The following is a 15,953-nucleotide window of genomic DNA, read 5'->3' as shown; positions in this document are numbered from 1 at the left end:
AGTTGTCTGCAGGGATAAGAGTCGTGAATATTTAGACGCAGCAATCTATCAATTAACTTCTCCCATTTTCTAAGCCATTTTTTATTTGTATCTAGTTTAATTTCCCGTAGCCCCGGTGACGTTGTACCGCTGTGTTTCGAGTTTATCGTACACGCAGACGATCGTTAACTTTGCCATGGCCAGTAATGGATGGGCATACGAATCATGTCTACTCACGATGTCTCTCCCTCTGGATCTCTCCTCTCAACCTTCTCACCCAGAAAGGTGAAGGACACTCTGCCTCTATTCCACCAGTTCGTAAAATCCGCCTTCAGCCTCACCCATGTCAGCCTCGCCTCCATGAAACTGCCTCCCGACGTGCTCAGGTGGTTTCCACGGTCAAAAGCTTCCTGCTGTTTCTATGTCTCTTGCTTGCTTTCTTGTTATTTCTGTATTCTAGTTTTTTTCTTTCTCTGTGGTTCTTTCTTTCTTATATTTTTTGGATTTCTTTGTAAAATACATACATTACATTTAGAAGCTTAGTGCAAAGCAAGAGGACAACTCCACAAAGTCAACGCTTGTTGGCTGAGACAGGTCTTAACTAGTAAGACAAAGAATGTATTCATACAATAATGTATTTTAAAAGTAAACACACACATACACATTGCCAAAGTTATACACCTGATACCTACGGGCACAAACCTAACCACACGCATACACAAACCCACACATCCTGTTTCAGGTTGAACATCAAAGAGAAACTGAAAACTAAAACCTGTACCAACAGCTATGGTGGTTGCTCTTTAAATCCTAAAGGAATAATACAGGCTGCAACACAAAGACATTATTATACAACGTCCAACCATGATTTCCTATTCATTACTGGGTTTATTTTTCTGTGTAATATTAGACTTTATATTTATTTGCAGTTTGTCATCGACTGTCGTTTTCGGTGCTGGATTTTGATCCTGTACCCCTCCCTTTCAGCGAATGTGACCCGAACTTCAACAAAAACAAATAGGTCAACTGAGTTGTAGCCAATGATGACCATTTGGGTAGATTGCAAAGTATGTAAAATATGTAATACGCAATGATTCGACGACAGAACCCTTATCACATGGGAATAAAACTATTAGCTGATACTAATGGTTGATACTACAGGGATTTGAAGACATACTATCTTGTTAAACCCCATTGTTACTACTGCCACAAAGTCTTCTTATGACTTGGTAGCATCTACAGAAATCAGGGTTAGCCCCGGCAAAGTGAAATACTACCTAAAACAGTAAAATAAGGCCCTGGGGTGCGTTGTACATCGCCAATAGACATTCTTTTCAAAGTCAACGTTTTGTTGCCTGTATTATTCCTTATACACAATTCACTTCATTGTTTAGGACGAACTGAGAAACTATCAGTTTTGTACATGTCTTTATCTGTGCTTCTACTTGCCTGGTGGACTGGCTCATTGTGTCTGCCAGGTCTCTGCTGACAGGACTGGTCACCAACCCCCACATCAATGAACTACACCTGGATCTCAGTGGCTGTGAGGTCAGTTAATCCCCATCTGTCAACCCATTTGCAGGCTGAGATGACAAAGAACATGTTGCAACTGTCAATCCTGAACATTGTACATCATTGCATTTTCAAATGACAACGCCCAGAGATGGCTTTGATAGGAAGCATTTGGAATTGTTTTTCTTCTAATTGTTGGAGTTATGCTCAGGGATTTCTTTGTGCGTGTTTTAATTACTTGCTATTGTCTTGTTATTACATTTACAATAATTTTTTTATTTCCTATCTTTTTATTAAACATTATATTTTATGTTAAAATATAAAATAATTCATAGCAATCACAAATGAAAATAGCTCAAAGGATTTCCAGGGGTTATAAAATATTATTATAGCATGTAGTACTCCACAAACTCTTCTGACATTTGATCAGGCAAAGTTTGGCTTGGCTTGATGACCCTTTAACCACCAACAATTGTTCACTCCTTCCCTGCCCCCTTCAGCTGAGATCTGCAGGGGCTGCCGTGATCCAGGAGCTTTTCCCCAGGGTGTCCTCCATCGCAAGCCTGGATATCTCTGATAATGGTAGGCTGGCACTCTGAACCTCCACACCAGCCCTCTCTGAACTACAATTATTCCAGACACCTTGGCTTTGTGGAGTTTGGACGTGTGTGTGTGTGTGTCTGTGTAGGTCTAGACGGAGACCTGTTGTTGGTCCTGCCTGCCCTCTCAAGACATCCTTCCCTCAAGCACCTTCATCTGGGCAAAAATTTCAACATCAAGAGCAGGTAGTTCTGTCCTTAGGAACTATTTGTATTGGGACCTTTTTTCACAATGTATTTTTGGTAAGGGATGTTGGTGTGTCTGGCAGAATTACTAGATTTATAAACATAGATGGTCCATTGGTTTTTGGTATATTAGCAGCAATATTATTAAAATGAATATGAATGATGGCTGCATTGGCCCATTAAAGTCTCAATTTCAAATTAAATAAATTCAGAGATACAAAAATCATCTATTAAGAAAATTTACTTAATTATCAACACGCTTTCACTGAACTTGACTGAACTTGGGGGCATTTGTGAAACTTGTTTGTTCAATCGAATCCTTGGGCAATGCAATTCAACATCGAGAAAAACAGCAGTGGCAGGGCAACTAGGGCAGCCACCAGGGGAGACTGTATTATACAGTATAGACGTAGTAAGTTTGGCCAAACAGTCTTCTCGTACGGGCCTCAAATAACTGGAACTGCATTCCTACTTAACTTAGAGAAAGCGCTGCTTTCTATCATTTAAAACAAAACTTAAGAGATGGATTAAAAACAGCCAAAACTGCAATCATCAATAGCTGATCTACCTCATCCTAAGTACTGCACTTCTTTTTACGGCACTTATTTATTTTTAATGCCTCTTTTCTTCCTCTCTTTTTTGCTTACCCTGGCAAATTTACATTTTGAGTGTAAACTAAAAATGTCAATTGATGTGCATTGTCCCTTTTAAATAAATAAATAACAATTGAAACAGAAAAAAACTCCTGTGGAGGCACCTTAGCTGAACCATCTCGTCCCTCTCTCTCCCTCCAGGGTTCTGGACGAGGTCCTGCAGAAGCTGGTTCTGCTCATTCAGGAGGAGGACTGCGTGAGTGATAATGCAGTGTCTCAAACACAAGTTGTTTAGCCGGAAAAGGCTTCCATGCTAGTGCTTTAGGTTTAAGTACTTCTAAATAGTTACATTCCCTACTTCCCCCAAATTCAGCAGTTCTTCAACCAGGTCCATAGGAAGTGACCAAAAAACGATTCATCTCAGCAAAGCATGATTTGTGCTGAAAAACACCATCCATGCATCATTTCACAATCATAAATGGCATCCTCGAAAAACTATTAGTTATATTTTTTCAATGCGGCAACCATTTGTGTTTTTGTGCAATTTGTAGGCAACCAAGTTTAGCAGATAATATTTCCCAGACATTGTGTAACAGGCAATACGGTAGGATATAATAATAGTGGCAACAAGACATTAACCTTTTAATATGATAAATTTAGAATGATTAGTAACCAAAGGAGTAAAGTACGAAGGAATAACAAATCAAGCAGTTGAGAACAAAATCTGCTAATATGGCGATGTATTTTGGACACAACACACAATTGTATTTAGTGATATATTATAGCCCATCATTCAATTTTATGGATTAATTTAAGAGCCATTTCATATTTAATTGAGAGACATACTCAGTTTCACATTGGTGCTAATGACCATCTGGCAAAGCTGGGTTTGGACAGTGTCACAGCCCGGCTCAAGGGAATAACAAGGAGGAGACCACACATAGCTTTAAGTTTAACAATCATAGTTTATTTAACCAACTTAACGTAAAGTAATTTAAAGTGATGCATGTAAATCAGTAATCAGTGCTTTGTGTGGTTGAGTGGAGAATGTCATGAATGCGCAAAGCAAAGTTAACCAAAAACCCTAAATAAACCATACATCAAAGGAGATAGAGAGCAAGTGGTTGACTCCTACAGTTTATATAGCTGAGGAGCTCAGCCCGCATGGGTGTTAGCCATTACAGCCATTACACTGATCACTCAATTAGGAGGTGCCAGAGGCCTGTCACACCCCCCTCCATAAGAACGGGGTTCACCCCGTAACCTGAAGGACAACAATGTTACATGGTGGAATCATACTGTAACAGGTTCGAAGTAATGCGAGCAGGCAGGGTTGTCATTCTCTCAGCAGGAGATCGGTTTATTTGATTTAACCGGAAACAGAAATACTCAAAAATATAACAAAAAGGTCCGTTCAGAGCCGTCTCTTGGTGGATCGGGGTAGGTTCCACACGCTCCGGACCTCCGTGGTCTGTTCGCTCCTGGGTTTTGGTCTTCCTACTATAACAGAAAGCTCCCTGATTGACCTGAGTGCAGACACCTGCTCACCACCAGGTCCAATCCCCCCGGCCAATCCCGTGCGCTCCCAACCTGTCCATACTCCCCCTGCAGGCCAGACGTCGCACGTCTCCCCACACATACGTTACATAACTAAGCATTAACCAAAAAACCAAGCTTGGGATACCTTGTGTGCTCAGGTATGCTCAATCCTTACACACATTGATCATTGATGTGAGGACAATTTTGTCCTCACATTCCTTCTTCTGGCATCCCTGAGACACAGCAACCTTATAACTAGGGAACACACAATCCTATCAACTCTTCTCCCCTCCGACCAACTCTTCTCCCCTCCGACCAACTCTTCTCCCCTCCGACCAACTCTTCTCCCCTCCGACCAACTCTTCTCCCCTCCGACCAACTCTTCTCCCCTCCGACCAACTCTTCTCCCCTCCGACCAACTCTTCTCCCCTCCGACCAACTTCAAAAATCCAAATGCCCAAGTGCTAATGGCAACGCTGTCAGGTCCTCAGGTCCAGACTGCTTAAATTGTTCAATCACAACAAGGTTACAAAATTCTTCAAAGGAAACACTGGATGTCGAACACCAACGACCAAAATGTCTATGTTTCAGCGATACGCTGAAACATAGAAAAAAAAAAAAAAGTGTCTGGGTCTTTCTCATAAAATTTTGGCAACAATCTCAGATTCTTAGTACAATCCATCCTAGGCAAACTAGTAGAACTATTTATATCAGTTATTGCCCTTTTACCTTCTTTAACTAGATTCAGTTTACATTGTTCTATTTCAAGTTTCAGCTGTTCTGTTTTGTTTCATTATTTCAAACTCCAACTCCCTTTGTTGCTTGAACTTCTCATGTTCCATCTGTAACAACAGCAGCTCTTTCTGCTGCTCAAAACTGAAACGACCCCCTGCAGAAACAGTTGTGGTTGGTAACTCCTTACCGTAATCAGCAGCCAGAACCCCTTCAAACTTGCCTTAAGGATGCGTTTTATGGTGTCCTTCAGACGAGTGGCTGCAATCTGAATCTTGAAATAATCAGCAATTGACAAAAGCTGATCCTTCGTGCAGTTATCAAGCAACGCCTCAGAAGGAGACCAAACAAATTCCTCTACTATAGAAGCCATACTGCTCCAACAATCGCAGCCTGAGCCAACCAAAAAAAACGGTGTTATATAGGCAGCAATACAATTTCTAGCTAAAAGGAACACTGGAGCTTCCCCTACCCTAGACTAGATAATCCCCCAAAGCTAACTATATATCTCATCCCTAGTCTTTGTGTGATTACGGGCTGGGGGTATTAACTCACTGTAAACCAGTGGGTCTGAAAAGCCCCTGCTATGCAGTTACCCTCAGAACACCCTAGACGTGGGTAGAGCATATAGCTCTATCCTCTTTCACCACCACATAAAAAGAAAAGGATGCAAACAAACTCTATTAGAACAAGTTGCTAAGCCTGCCAAGAAAAACTCCATACAAACCATACGTCAAAGGAGAGAGAGAGCAAGTGGCTGACTCCTACAGTTTTTATAGCTGAGGAGCTCAGCCCGCATGGGTGTTAGCCATTACACTGATAACTCAATCAGGAGGTGCCAGAGGGCTGTCACAATGGCAATTTCGCCATCCAACCTTCGCCGACGTGGGCCCTGCCTTTTGTCAGCATTTCATCTTGCATTGTTTTTATCTCGCAGCTTGGGAATCTGGGATTTTTTTCTTGCGTGAATGGGAGCTTGCGTCCCACTTCCTGCGATTAGTGTTTGGCACGGCTATGGTGTGTCCACATTCTTCTCATCTCTCTCTCTCTCTGCCACATGTCTTTTCCGTCCCCAGGCGCTGCAGTCTCTGTCGCTGACTGACTCGCGTCTCCGCTCTCGGGGCACGGTGTTGGTCAACACCCTGGGCAGCAACACCTGCCTCAGGAAAGTGGACCTGAGTGGGAACAGCATGGAGGACATTGGCGCTAAGATGCTGAGCAAGGCTCTTCAGATCAACACCACACTCAGGTGAGCGTTGAGGCCAGGTGGTAGGAGTGCCTATCATCGTCATATACCTACTTACTCTTATAGTTTGTTGATAGTTGTATTTTGGGATATTTTATGCATTAATTGTATCTATTTTCTCTATTATAATGTTGTGTAAGTTATTACCATGGTGTATGTTTTTTACTGTAGCTTAGAGTTGTCAACGTCATGTGTCTTATGGCTTACAGGTGTTGTCTTTTGTGTTTCTCAGCGTCCCTGACAGCAAAAGACTGGATCTTTAACTTGAAGTTTACATTTTCAGAATAGACCATGCAGTCAGAAAGTGTTTTAGAGATGTAGTCTTTAGAGACATTAGCAAACTATTCAATTTCACCATGTCTGTGTGTTGGTTTGCCGATGCCTCCTATAGGAGCGTGACATGGGATCGAAACAATACCTCAGCGACTGGCTTTTTGGATGTAGCGCGGGCACTTGAGCAGTAAGAGGATTACACAAAACACACCCACCAACTCAAACCATCTCTTTGAATACCAGCCTTCCTTCATAGCACAGCAGTAAATAAGAAACACATCGGAAAGGTGTGAATGAAACCTGGGCTGAGGGCCAGAGATGACATGGTTATAGATCAAAGCCAAACTCTTCCCCCTTCTGAACGAGTGTGATAAATATGTTTTAGGACAGCTTCCTCCACTGGCAAATACTAACCTAAACCAGAGATTTATGTTCAGTCTTTTGCTAGGGTTCTCTGGAACAAAACCCCGCTCTAATAACCCTTTCTTCTTTTTTTCCTCCTACGTTTTCATTGACACCGCCATCGTCTTCCTCTTAAGTAATTTCACCTTGCAATACATGCCCCTCCCTCTCAGTGACATCAGCCAGGCATATCGGAGTGCCCCAGAGAAAACGGAGCAGGCTCTGACCAAGGTTGGTGTCCTTGTCCGGCATTCGCCTGGTTAAACTCCAGAAATAAACCCAATACAACTTTATGTATTTTTATCGCGGTGCAATTTATTTATTGGAATTTAACTAAATGGTTTCATTGCGCAAATTATGTACTTTTTATGGTCTCCCAGTTTAACTGCCAGTTTCAGTTTTTAAAGGGAAGAGATATACACACATTAAAGCTTTGCTTTGTCAAATTTGAAGCAAAATACTTGGATAATAAATTACTCTTGCTTGTCAAAAATGACAAGCAAAAACTTTGAAATTGATATTTAGCTGATTTTCCATCTCTACTCCAGTGACTATATTGATACTTTGCATCCTCCTAGAAAAAATAGCCACATCAAAGCTTTTCAACTCTCTCCTTTTCCCACTCCTATCTTAAATCAAGGCAGTGTGAAATACAACTAAATGGTAGCTATGCTAATATTGTCAGGCTCTCTCTGTCCCCACTTCTATACCCTGCAGATCCAGCGAGCTCTGCTGAGAAACAACCAGACCCAACAATTCTCCCAGAGACAGGCCCTCCGCCTGCACCAGGGCCTGGTCACCAGCACCGCTGAGCAGGTACTGCAGCCTGCAGAGTAGGGGCAGATCCTGGTCCAATTTCCAGTGCAATCCAATTTTTTTTTATGAAATGACATAATTTATGCAGACTGTGTTTGGATTTGTTTTTACCAGCCATGATTTACCAGCAGTAAATGTAAGACTTTGATACCACCGGATGTGGGATATCAAAATGGAAAAATGTATTTAAACCAGTAGAGAAAAACATAATCCTCACGTGTGTCTGCACGTGTCCGCGTGTCTGTGTTTGTGTGCATTCCGACACCTGTCCCTCTGCCGGCCATGTGTTGTCTAGGTGATGGAGCGTCTGTGCGTGCGTGTCGAGCAGCAGGTGTGTGTGTTACGAGGTGTTGGCGACATGGAGGAGATCCAAGCTGCCAAACAAGTGCTGAAAGAAGCCAGGAGCTCCCGTGCTGTCAGTGAATATATAATTGTCAATGACTACCTCAGGTGTAAATTATTAGTTTTTTGAGGAAAAACAAATTGGCACCTTATTTGTCACAGGGCATGCCAGATGGCCAGACCTACAGGTAGAAAGCATGCCCTGAACACAAACAAAACACAGCCGGAAACAATGGGTGAACAGTGTATTATTCTTAGTTTTACAAAATGCTTCTCTACCATTGACTGCTCCTTCACAGAAGCTATCGTGCATGTGTTAATTTGATTTGATGAAGAACATAATTTAAGGAACAGACCTTGATTTTTATGCAGTATAGAGCAGCAGCTCCCAGTGATGTGCTCAACCATGCACAGCCATTACATTGTTTATCGTTTAACAAAACTGCCAGGGTTTGTAGTATCACTACCAGCTTGGTTGACATATGTTGCCTTTAAAGCAAGCAGGGTAAGTAGAGTGTGTGTCTGATCCTATGCTTGGAAGACTTGTCTTGAATGTGTGCTCCTCTCTCTCCAGCTCTACCCTTCACTGTGCGAGCTGGCTCATGTTCTGTCAGTTGACGGACCAGTCCGACAGAGGCTAGACTCTCTAGCTGGAGAACTGGCCAAGGCAGCAGATAAGGAGCTGCAGGTATGGATTTCATTTAATATTACTCAGAATATATTTTTTGTTAAATGGCAGCGAGTTTATTTTGACATGTCTATATAGCTCTCCTTTCCATCAACTGTCTACAGTTCCTAGAGTGGGTGTGGAGTGGAGATTCAGCCTGGATTTCGTTACCAAAACCCAGCATGAATAATAATCAATCCCAAGACGCTGTCCTTCCTTATTGAGCTGACATTATTTCCCACCCACCCCATACCAGTTTTTGCTGTGAACTGTAATATTTGGACAAGAAACCGGACACAAAAGAGGGTTGCCATGCCAACCCCCTGTTGCTATCTGAGGTGCCTGAGAGGTCGGCATCTTACAAATAAATTCCTGGTTTTCTCCCAGGCCGTTGTGGTGACGTTGCTATTTCTGGAAAGAAAGCAAAACTATTTAAGTTTTTTTCTCCATAGCCACCACACATGCCTCCATGTGCCTCAAAGGACAGACAGCTGTGGATGTGTAACGTTCACCTGCCGGACTCTCTCGGCAGGTGATCGTGGACTCCATGGTGTCTCTGTGCCGCGAGCTGTGTCCCCTGTCTTCGTCCAGCGCAGAGCGTCTCACGCCACCACTGTCGTCTGTCTCTGACCGTGTGTCCATCCCTCGCTCGGCCATCCGCACCGCGCTGATGGAGAGAGCGGCGCAGGACATCCACCGGGCCCTAGAGTACGAACCCTCTTCCCCAATCCTGAAGCCCTCAGGGGAGAGCCAGTGGTTGGCTACATTAGCCATACTCCATTTGATAATTGCGATTCAAATCGATTGGTCTCTCTGTCTCCCTCTCCCTCTCTCGCTTTCTCTCTCTCACAACCCCAGGGAGGTGAAGCTGTCCGTCGTGTCTTATCTCACCAACTCCATCGTGGATCAGATCCTCCAGGAACTCTACACTACCCACAAGACCCTTGTAAATGTTACACACACAGTGTGTGTGTGTGTGTGTGTGTGTGTGTGTGTGTGTGTGTGTGTGTGTGTGAGTGTGTATTGAGGTGTTTGGACTGTCAAACACGACATAAGAACGGGGACTCATAGTTGATTCTTTGTTTGTTTTGTCAGACACAGCAGGTGTCCCAGCTGAAACGCTGGGATGGGACGTGCGAGGACGGCACGGGTCAAAGGTCACACAGAAACTCTCTGGAGATCACAGATGAGGAGCTAGGAACCAGCATAGTGAGTAGTGTCCATCAATGATGCAGTTTCTGTATTATTCAGCGTTTGTGTGTTGTTGAAAAACTTCTAAGTCATGTCTTCTCCGCAGGACACAATTGCAATTAAGAAGCGCAGCTCTAGAACTCGCCGAATACGCCCCGTATCCACCAGGCTAAGTGAGGCTTATATCCTGCCCCATATCATCACAAAACACACACACACACCTGCATCTGCACACACACACACCAGGGTTTCCGCAGGTCCTTAAATACAATAATCCGATTTTTAGCCCTTAAAATTACTCAAATACGATTTGTGACAGGTCTTAAAAATATTGGATTGTGGAACCAAAAACCACTAATGCAAACTGCAACCTGGTTAGAATTGATCAGAGCACACCCAGCTATTGTGTCGCGGGGGTTAGTGAAGTCTCCTCTCGTCAAATAATAACTACTTGTTCTATTTCATGTAGGCTTCGCCGTCTAGGTTTTGCCTTCCGGGCTTGTCCCGTGAGTGCACTCGTGTGCACCGAAAATTTCAGCAATGTACCAATCAACGTGGGCACCGCCCACATTCCCCACGGCACCGTGTATATAACGCGGCACACAGCAGCGTTTATACTCCCTTTTCTTTCAGCAATTGCTTGAACTAGTCATCTATCAGTCTACTACTTCGACCATCTACGATGAAGAATTGCAGCGACGGCGTGACGGAGCCCACAGAGGAACGGCACCTTCTCGGCCTCTCTGCTCCTCCTGCTCGGTGGCGCTTCCAGCAGGCGACGAGCACGCCTCTTGTTTCTTTGCCTCTGCTGATGATTCCCTGAAGGCGCCAGTGAAAGTTTTTCACAGTCTAAACAGGGTGGAGGGGAACCTCTCAAGCAAGAGTGATAACTCGCTTGCAGTCACCCCTAACAGCGCTCCTCTGTTGAGACGCCATATGGTGTCCGAATGTAGAGCCGGTACCTCCTGACAAAACAGCCTGACGCTCTATGGGATAGACTCATGTCTGTGCCTCACTGAACGTTGAGGATGTTAATAACATAACCTGCTCTCCTCTGACTGTCAGCTTTGGCAGTCTCCAGCCTGACGACATGGAGAAGATTCTCTGACATCGCCGACATCCCTTTGCAGAGGGGAACCCGACCGCAGAAGGACCGACCTATAAATACACATAAATATATATTTTGTGTATAGAAATTATGGAAAATGTATAATGTCTCACTCTATACAACTACGTATAGAATCGTCACGCTCCCTCGCCCTCCCTTCTAGTGGTTGTAGGGCGGCGTAGTATAGCCCGGGTTCATCCACCTCCATGCGGCGTCGTTGTGTGCTTCATGAGCGGGCTGGGGACTGGTCGCACGAGGCCGCATGTACAGCCTCTTGTACCAGTATCCTAGACCCAGACTTTTCTGCCTTTCCTACCATCGATTGGCTGTAAGGAGAAGGTGGAGTGGCCCGTTACGCTTGCGGTACCGATCTGCCCTGCAGCGTTTTTCTCCGCTTGCAGACAAGCAATTCCATCACACACAATTTAAGCTTATTACATCCCTTCAGCCACGTGGTTGTGGGGCGGCGTAATATAGCCTAGTGTTTCACTGTTCTTCATGAGCGGGCTGGGCACTCGTTGCATGAGGCCTTTTTTGTACGGCTGTGTGTACCAGTCTCCTAGACCCTGACTTTCCCTGCTATCTCCCTACAGTCGGTTAGCTTTAAGGAGAAGGCGGTTCTGCCTGTTACACTTGTGGCACGGTCCTCAATCGGTTGCTTCGGCTTGCCCTGCAGTGGTTTTCTCCGCTTGCAGATGAGCTATTCCATCACATCACACACGATGTGAAGATTGGAGGGGCCTCACAGCATTTTATCAGCAATCTGCTTGCTCTTTCTCCGAGCGCTATGCGTGTTGGCGCGAGCGCATAGGCGTCGATTTCGCTTGGGACGCTGGGGACGAGTACCTACCAGTTTTCGTCAAGATTAATTTTGTACCCACCACTTAATGAAATAAAAAAGTTCATAGAACATAAATCTTGAGACTGATGCCAACAAATCCACAAAAAAATCCACATACTGCTACTACGTGGCCTAAGGGTACATGATTCTCTGTCAACAATTTGCAACAATTGTAACATTGGGATAAATTCTAGGATATTGAGGGGTGGGTGGGCTCCCTCTGAGGCAACGTAGTTATGGGTTATTTTTATATGAGCTGCCAGCAGTGGCGGCTGGTGATCAAAAATGTTGGTGGGGCACAGTAATAGACAGGGGGTCTGGGGTTCTCCCCCCCCCCCCCCATAAAAAAATTGAATTTAACAGATTTGATTTCATGTATTCTGGTGCATTTTGGGGATGGCCTCTACCTATTTACCTACTATTCATTCAGATTCCTAGCCTACATCCTGACTTGCAGGGCCTGGACAAGCTTACACTGCATATACAGACCTACTTCATGGCCATTCCACCAGCCATTGCTATTTGACCCATTGTTGTTATTCTGATATTGAGACAAATCATGATCATTGTCCTATAGCGTCCATTTTTTGTGAGTCTCAATGTCTACTTCAAATGCAGTTAGAAATATGGGACAGTTGCTTCATTTTGTTTATATGCTACAGGCCGAAAGACTCAATTAATATGTTACTCACCTGCTCCTTTTAGGTATAACATTGCTTGGGGAGTCCAATTCCTCCACTGAAAAGTGTGGAAAGTGCTTATAACTCACATCTATCTCTTCTCTACATGTAGTTGTGTTGCGCGAATGCTGCTGAGGGAGGTAGCCTATTTGATTGATTTACTGAATTGTCCAATCATGTGGTGATAACAAGAAAGAAAAGCGATACCATTGGCCTGGGGTGCACACTGGTGCGACCCGATGGTGAATTTTCTTTCGCCAATGAAAAGCTGTCTCTGCTTGATAGACAGCAAAAAGTTAACAAGCTTACATTGACTTCAACGTGGCCGGCGCCCCTGACTTGGAGGAGGGCTTTATTTTGAATAACCAATAACTAGCCTAGCCCAAATCATTGACGTTCAGACGCATTTAAATGGTTGCTGGCAGTGACAAGTATATCACACAATTAAACGAGGATAAACGCTATGTATTTTTGTTGATTTATTTCGTATTGATAATAGTTCATTAATAGTTGGCAGATATATTCAAGTGAATATTTCACGGAGGGGCGGCGCCCTAGCGCCCGCTATTGACCCACCGCCACTGGCTGCCAGCCTGGCTTGGATAATGAATTGTATTAATACCAATACTCTTTTGGCTGGGATGCAATAATGAGGCATCAGACAATCAAGTCATTTTAGCCTGAATACATACATAAAAAGCACCAGACCAGGTTGCTAGTAACATGGACAGTATCAGAGCGATGACCTGTTGAACTAAATGGATGTGGTAGGCTACACCACGGGATGCACCTGCAGACCACTGCCACATAAATAAAGGTAAGACGCAATATTTATTGCTGGTGCTGTGGTGAGGTCTTATGTGTTTTTTGCACTCAAGTGGTCGGCTGTTTGAACTCATGCAATTGATGTTAGTGTTACCGGCGCCAGATCTAGGGGAATCTGGGCAGGTACAAGACCCACAGGCTGGTTTACGCTGTGGGTAATATGAAGTGGAGAACAACAGTTTTCAATCTTGCTCAAGCAATCAATAGTTTATTAACTCGAGCTACGTCTCCATGGCAACCCACTACGGCAACACTGCACAGTGCCATCTAGTGGCATGAACATAAATACAATAGCGGTTAATATTAACCGCTATTGCAATTAACCGCTAAAACCAGAAAATGGGTGGGGGGAACTGTTTTATAACACAAGCCATTTTCTATACAGTCGGTCAAGCAAGAACAGTCCCCAGCGGTCATCAGTCTGAACAGGAGGTGAATCTGCCGAACGTCAGTCACAGGTAAGTCATATGTAAGTAAGATTGTATGTCAATGTCAATGTTCTGGTCACTGTCAATTCTTCCGTATGTCCATACAGCTTGGGGAGGGTAGTACATCTCAGCAGACACTGGGTAGGTGAGCGTGGGATGCGGGACACAGTACATGGCATTAGCCCCCATTCTCCAAGGCTGGTAGGAAGGTTGTCCTGATTGGTCATACGTGAAGATGCTTCTGGGTTTCACTGGTCTGGTGGATGTCCGCAATTGCTGTTCTACCTCTCTCACTGGCTGAGGAACAGCAACAACATATGTCTCAGAATCCTGAGGACTTCCACTCTCCACAGCATCATCCCTGTGTTGTTCCTCTCCTTCCACAGCTGGGGACAGATCTATCCTTCGTGGTGCAGGCATTGGCTCTCCTGTCATCAAAGGGTCAGATTATTCTGCCTGCCATACATCCTCAGACTCCAGTGCTCGGTTCAAAGGCTGGTATGCTGGAGCTACAGCCCTCAGCTCGCTGTGAAGTTCACGTTGAGGTGAAAGGTGTCTGACAGCCTTTCTCTCATACACAGGCAAAGGTCTGAGGTTGTATGAGCATTCTCCCTCATCACAGGAGGTGCTGGAATCTGACTTGGTGGCTTCTCTGGGCTGAACATGATGTCTCTGTCTTTGTGGCTTCTTCTCCACACCAGTATCACGTTCCTCATGGCTGACTGGCAAGTCACTGACATGCAAGAGGGGGTTGTGGTGGAGAACCCGGAGGGTTCGGTCACCTGTTTCTGCTTGGACACGATAAACTGGACCGTCTCCTAGCCTCTCGATGACACAGTGGATCTTCCCCTCCCAGTAAGATCTGAGTTTTACTGGGCCACCTCTCTCAGACAGGTTCCTGACAAGCACACGATCACCTAGATGCAGCAGAACACCCCTGGCACCTTGGTCATAGTGCCTCTTCCCTTTCTTAGAGGATTTCTTGCTGTTTTCTGAGGCAATCCGGTATGCCTCCTGCATCCAGGAAGCCCAGGTCTGGGCATACTCCTGCTGTGTCTGTGCTTGCCGATCTGGGTGAAGGTTGAAGATCAGGTCGATGGGGAGCTGTTGATGTCTTCCAAAGAGAAGAAAGAAAGGTGAGTAGCCTGTTGCCTCATGTCTTGTACAGTTGTAGGCGTGGACTATGCTGGGAAGATGGTCTTTCCACTCTGCCTTCTTTTCCTCATGGAGCGTTCTGAGCATCTGGAGCAGCGTTCTATTCAAGCGTTCGACAGGGTTCCCCTGCGGATGGTAAGGAGTAGTTCAGGAGTGAGAAATTCCTGCCAGTTGCTGTAGTCTCTGAAACAGGGTGCTCTCGAACTCCCAGCCCTGGTCATGGTGAAGCTTTTGAGGGTGCCCGAAGCGTGGAATGAAATCGTAGAAGATCTTTTCAGCCACTGTTTTGTCTTATTTCGAGTTGGGTAGGCCTGAGCAAAATGGGTGAAGTGATCTACTATAACAAGGACGTACTCATAGCCTACTTTACTGGGATCGAGGTGCATGGAGTAGACAGAGAGCAGCTCAAAAGGGGCACAGGTTGTGATTGAGCCCATTGGTGCTTTCTCATGAACAGCAGGTCGCTTTTGCTTAATGCATGAGCACTGGCAGATGACGTAGTCTTCAATGTCGCGCTGCATAAAAGGCCAGTAGAACCGCTGCCTTGCGAGGTGGATGACTTTGTCAGCTCCGACATATCCCATGTCATCATGCAGGTGTTTGAGTACGGTTGACTTCACTGCTTTTGGAAGGATTGATGATTGTTGTTGATTTTGTCCTGACTGCCTGTACAGAATTCCTTTATCCAGTTTGAGCCTGTTCCACTCATGTATGAGCCGTCGCGTTCCTGATTGTATTGGCCTCTGGTCTTTGTCTTTTGGATTCCATCTGCTCCTTTCAACTGGATCACCTCACCAATGGACTCATCCCCTTTCTGGGCATCTCTGATGTCCTCTGGG

General features: G+C 44.8%; 1 protein-coding gene across 1 annotated transcript in view; it reads left to right on the top strand.

Moving 5' to 3' along the window:
* LOC307077860 (capping protein, Arp2/3 and myosin-I linker protein 3-like) overlaps positions 1 to 15,953 on the top strand; it is a gene marked incomplete at its 5' end in the record, with an annotated part of 100,829 nt that overhangs the window by 26,958 nt on the left and 57,918 nt on the right. Inside the window, 15 exons of the mRNA XM_079739338.1 lie at positions 261 to 365; positions 1,458 to 1,527; positions 1,992 to 2,073; positions 2,180 to 2,276; positions 3,071 to 3,125; positions 6,217 to 6,389; positions 6,778 to 6,846; positions 7,199 to 7,292; positions 7,779 to 7,877; positions 8,173 to 8,292; positions 8,794 to 8,907; positions 9,419 to 9,594; positions 9,745 to 9,832; positions 9,982 to 10,095; positions 10,184 to 10,250. Of these exons, the coding sequence (XP_079595464.1) occupies positions 261 to 365; positions 1,458 to 1,527; positions 1,992 to 2,073; positions 2,180 to 2,276; positions 3,071 to 3,125; positions 6,217 to 6,389; positions 6,778 to 6,846; positions 7,199 to 7,292; positions 7,779 to 7,877; positions 8,173 to 8,292; positions 8,794 to 8,907; positions 9,419 to 9,594; positions 9,745 to 9,832; positions 9,982 to 10,095; positions 10,184 to 10,250 (1,523 nt within the window). The remainder of the gene's footprint in view (positions 1 to 260; positions 366 to 1,457; positions 1,528 to 1,991; positions 2,074 to 2,179; positions 2,277 to 3,070; positions 3,126 to 6,216; positions 6,390 to 6,777; positions 6,847 to 7,198; positions 7,293 to 7,778; positions 7,878 to 8,172; positions 8,293 to 8,793; positions 8,908 to 9,418; positions 9,595 to 9,744; positions 9,833 to 9,981; positions 10,096 to 10,183; positions 10,251 to 15,953) is intronic.

Source organism: Pollachius pollachius (genome assembly GCF_949987615.1).
Source record: "Pollachius pollachius genome assembly, chromosome: 7".
Classification (NCBI taxonomy): Eukaryota; Metazoa; Chordata; class Actinopteri; order Gadiformes; family Gadidae; genus Pollachius; species Pollachius pollachius.
The sequence above is the reverse complement of the archived record's forward strand: the minus strand, read 5'-3'. Positions and strand labels throughout refer to the sequence as shown.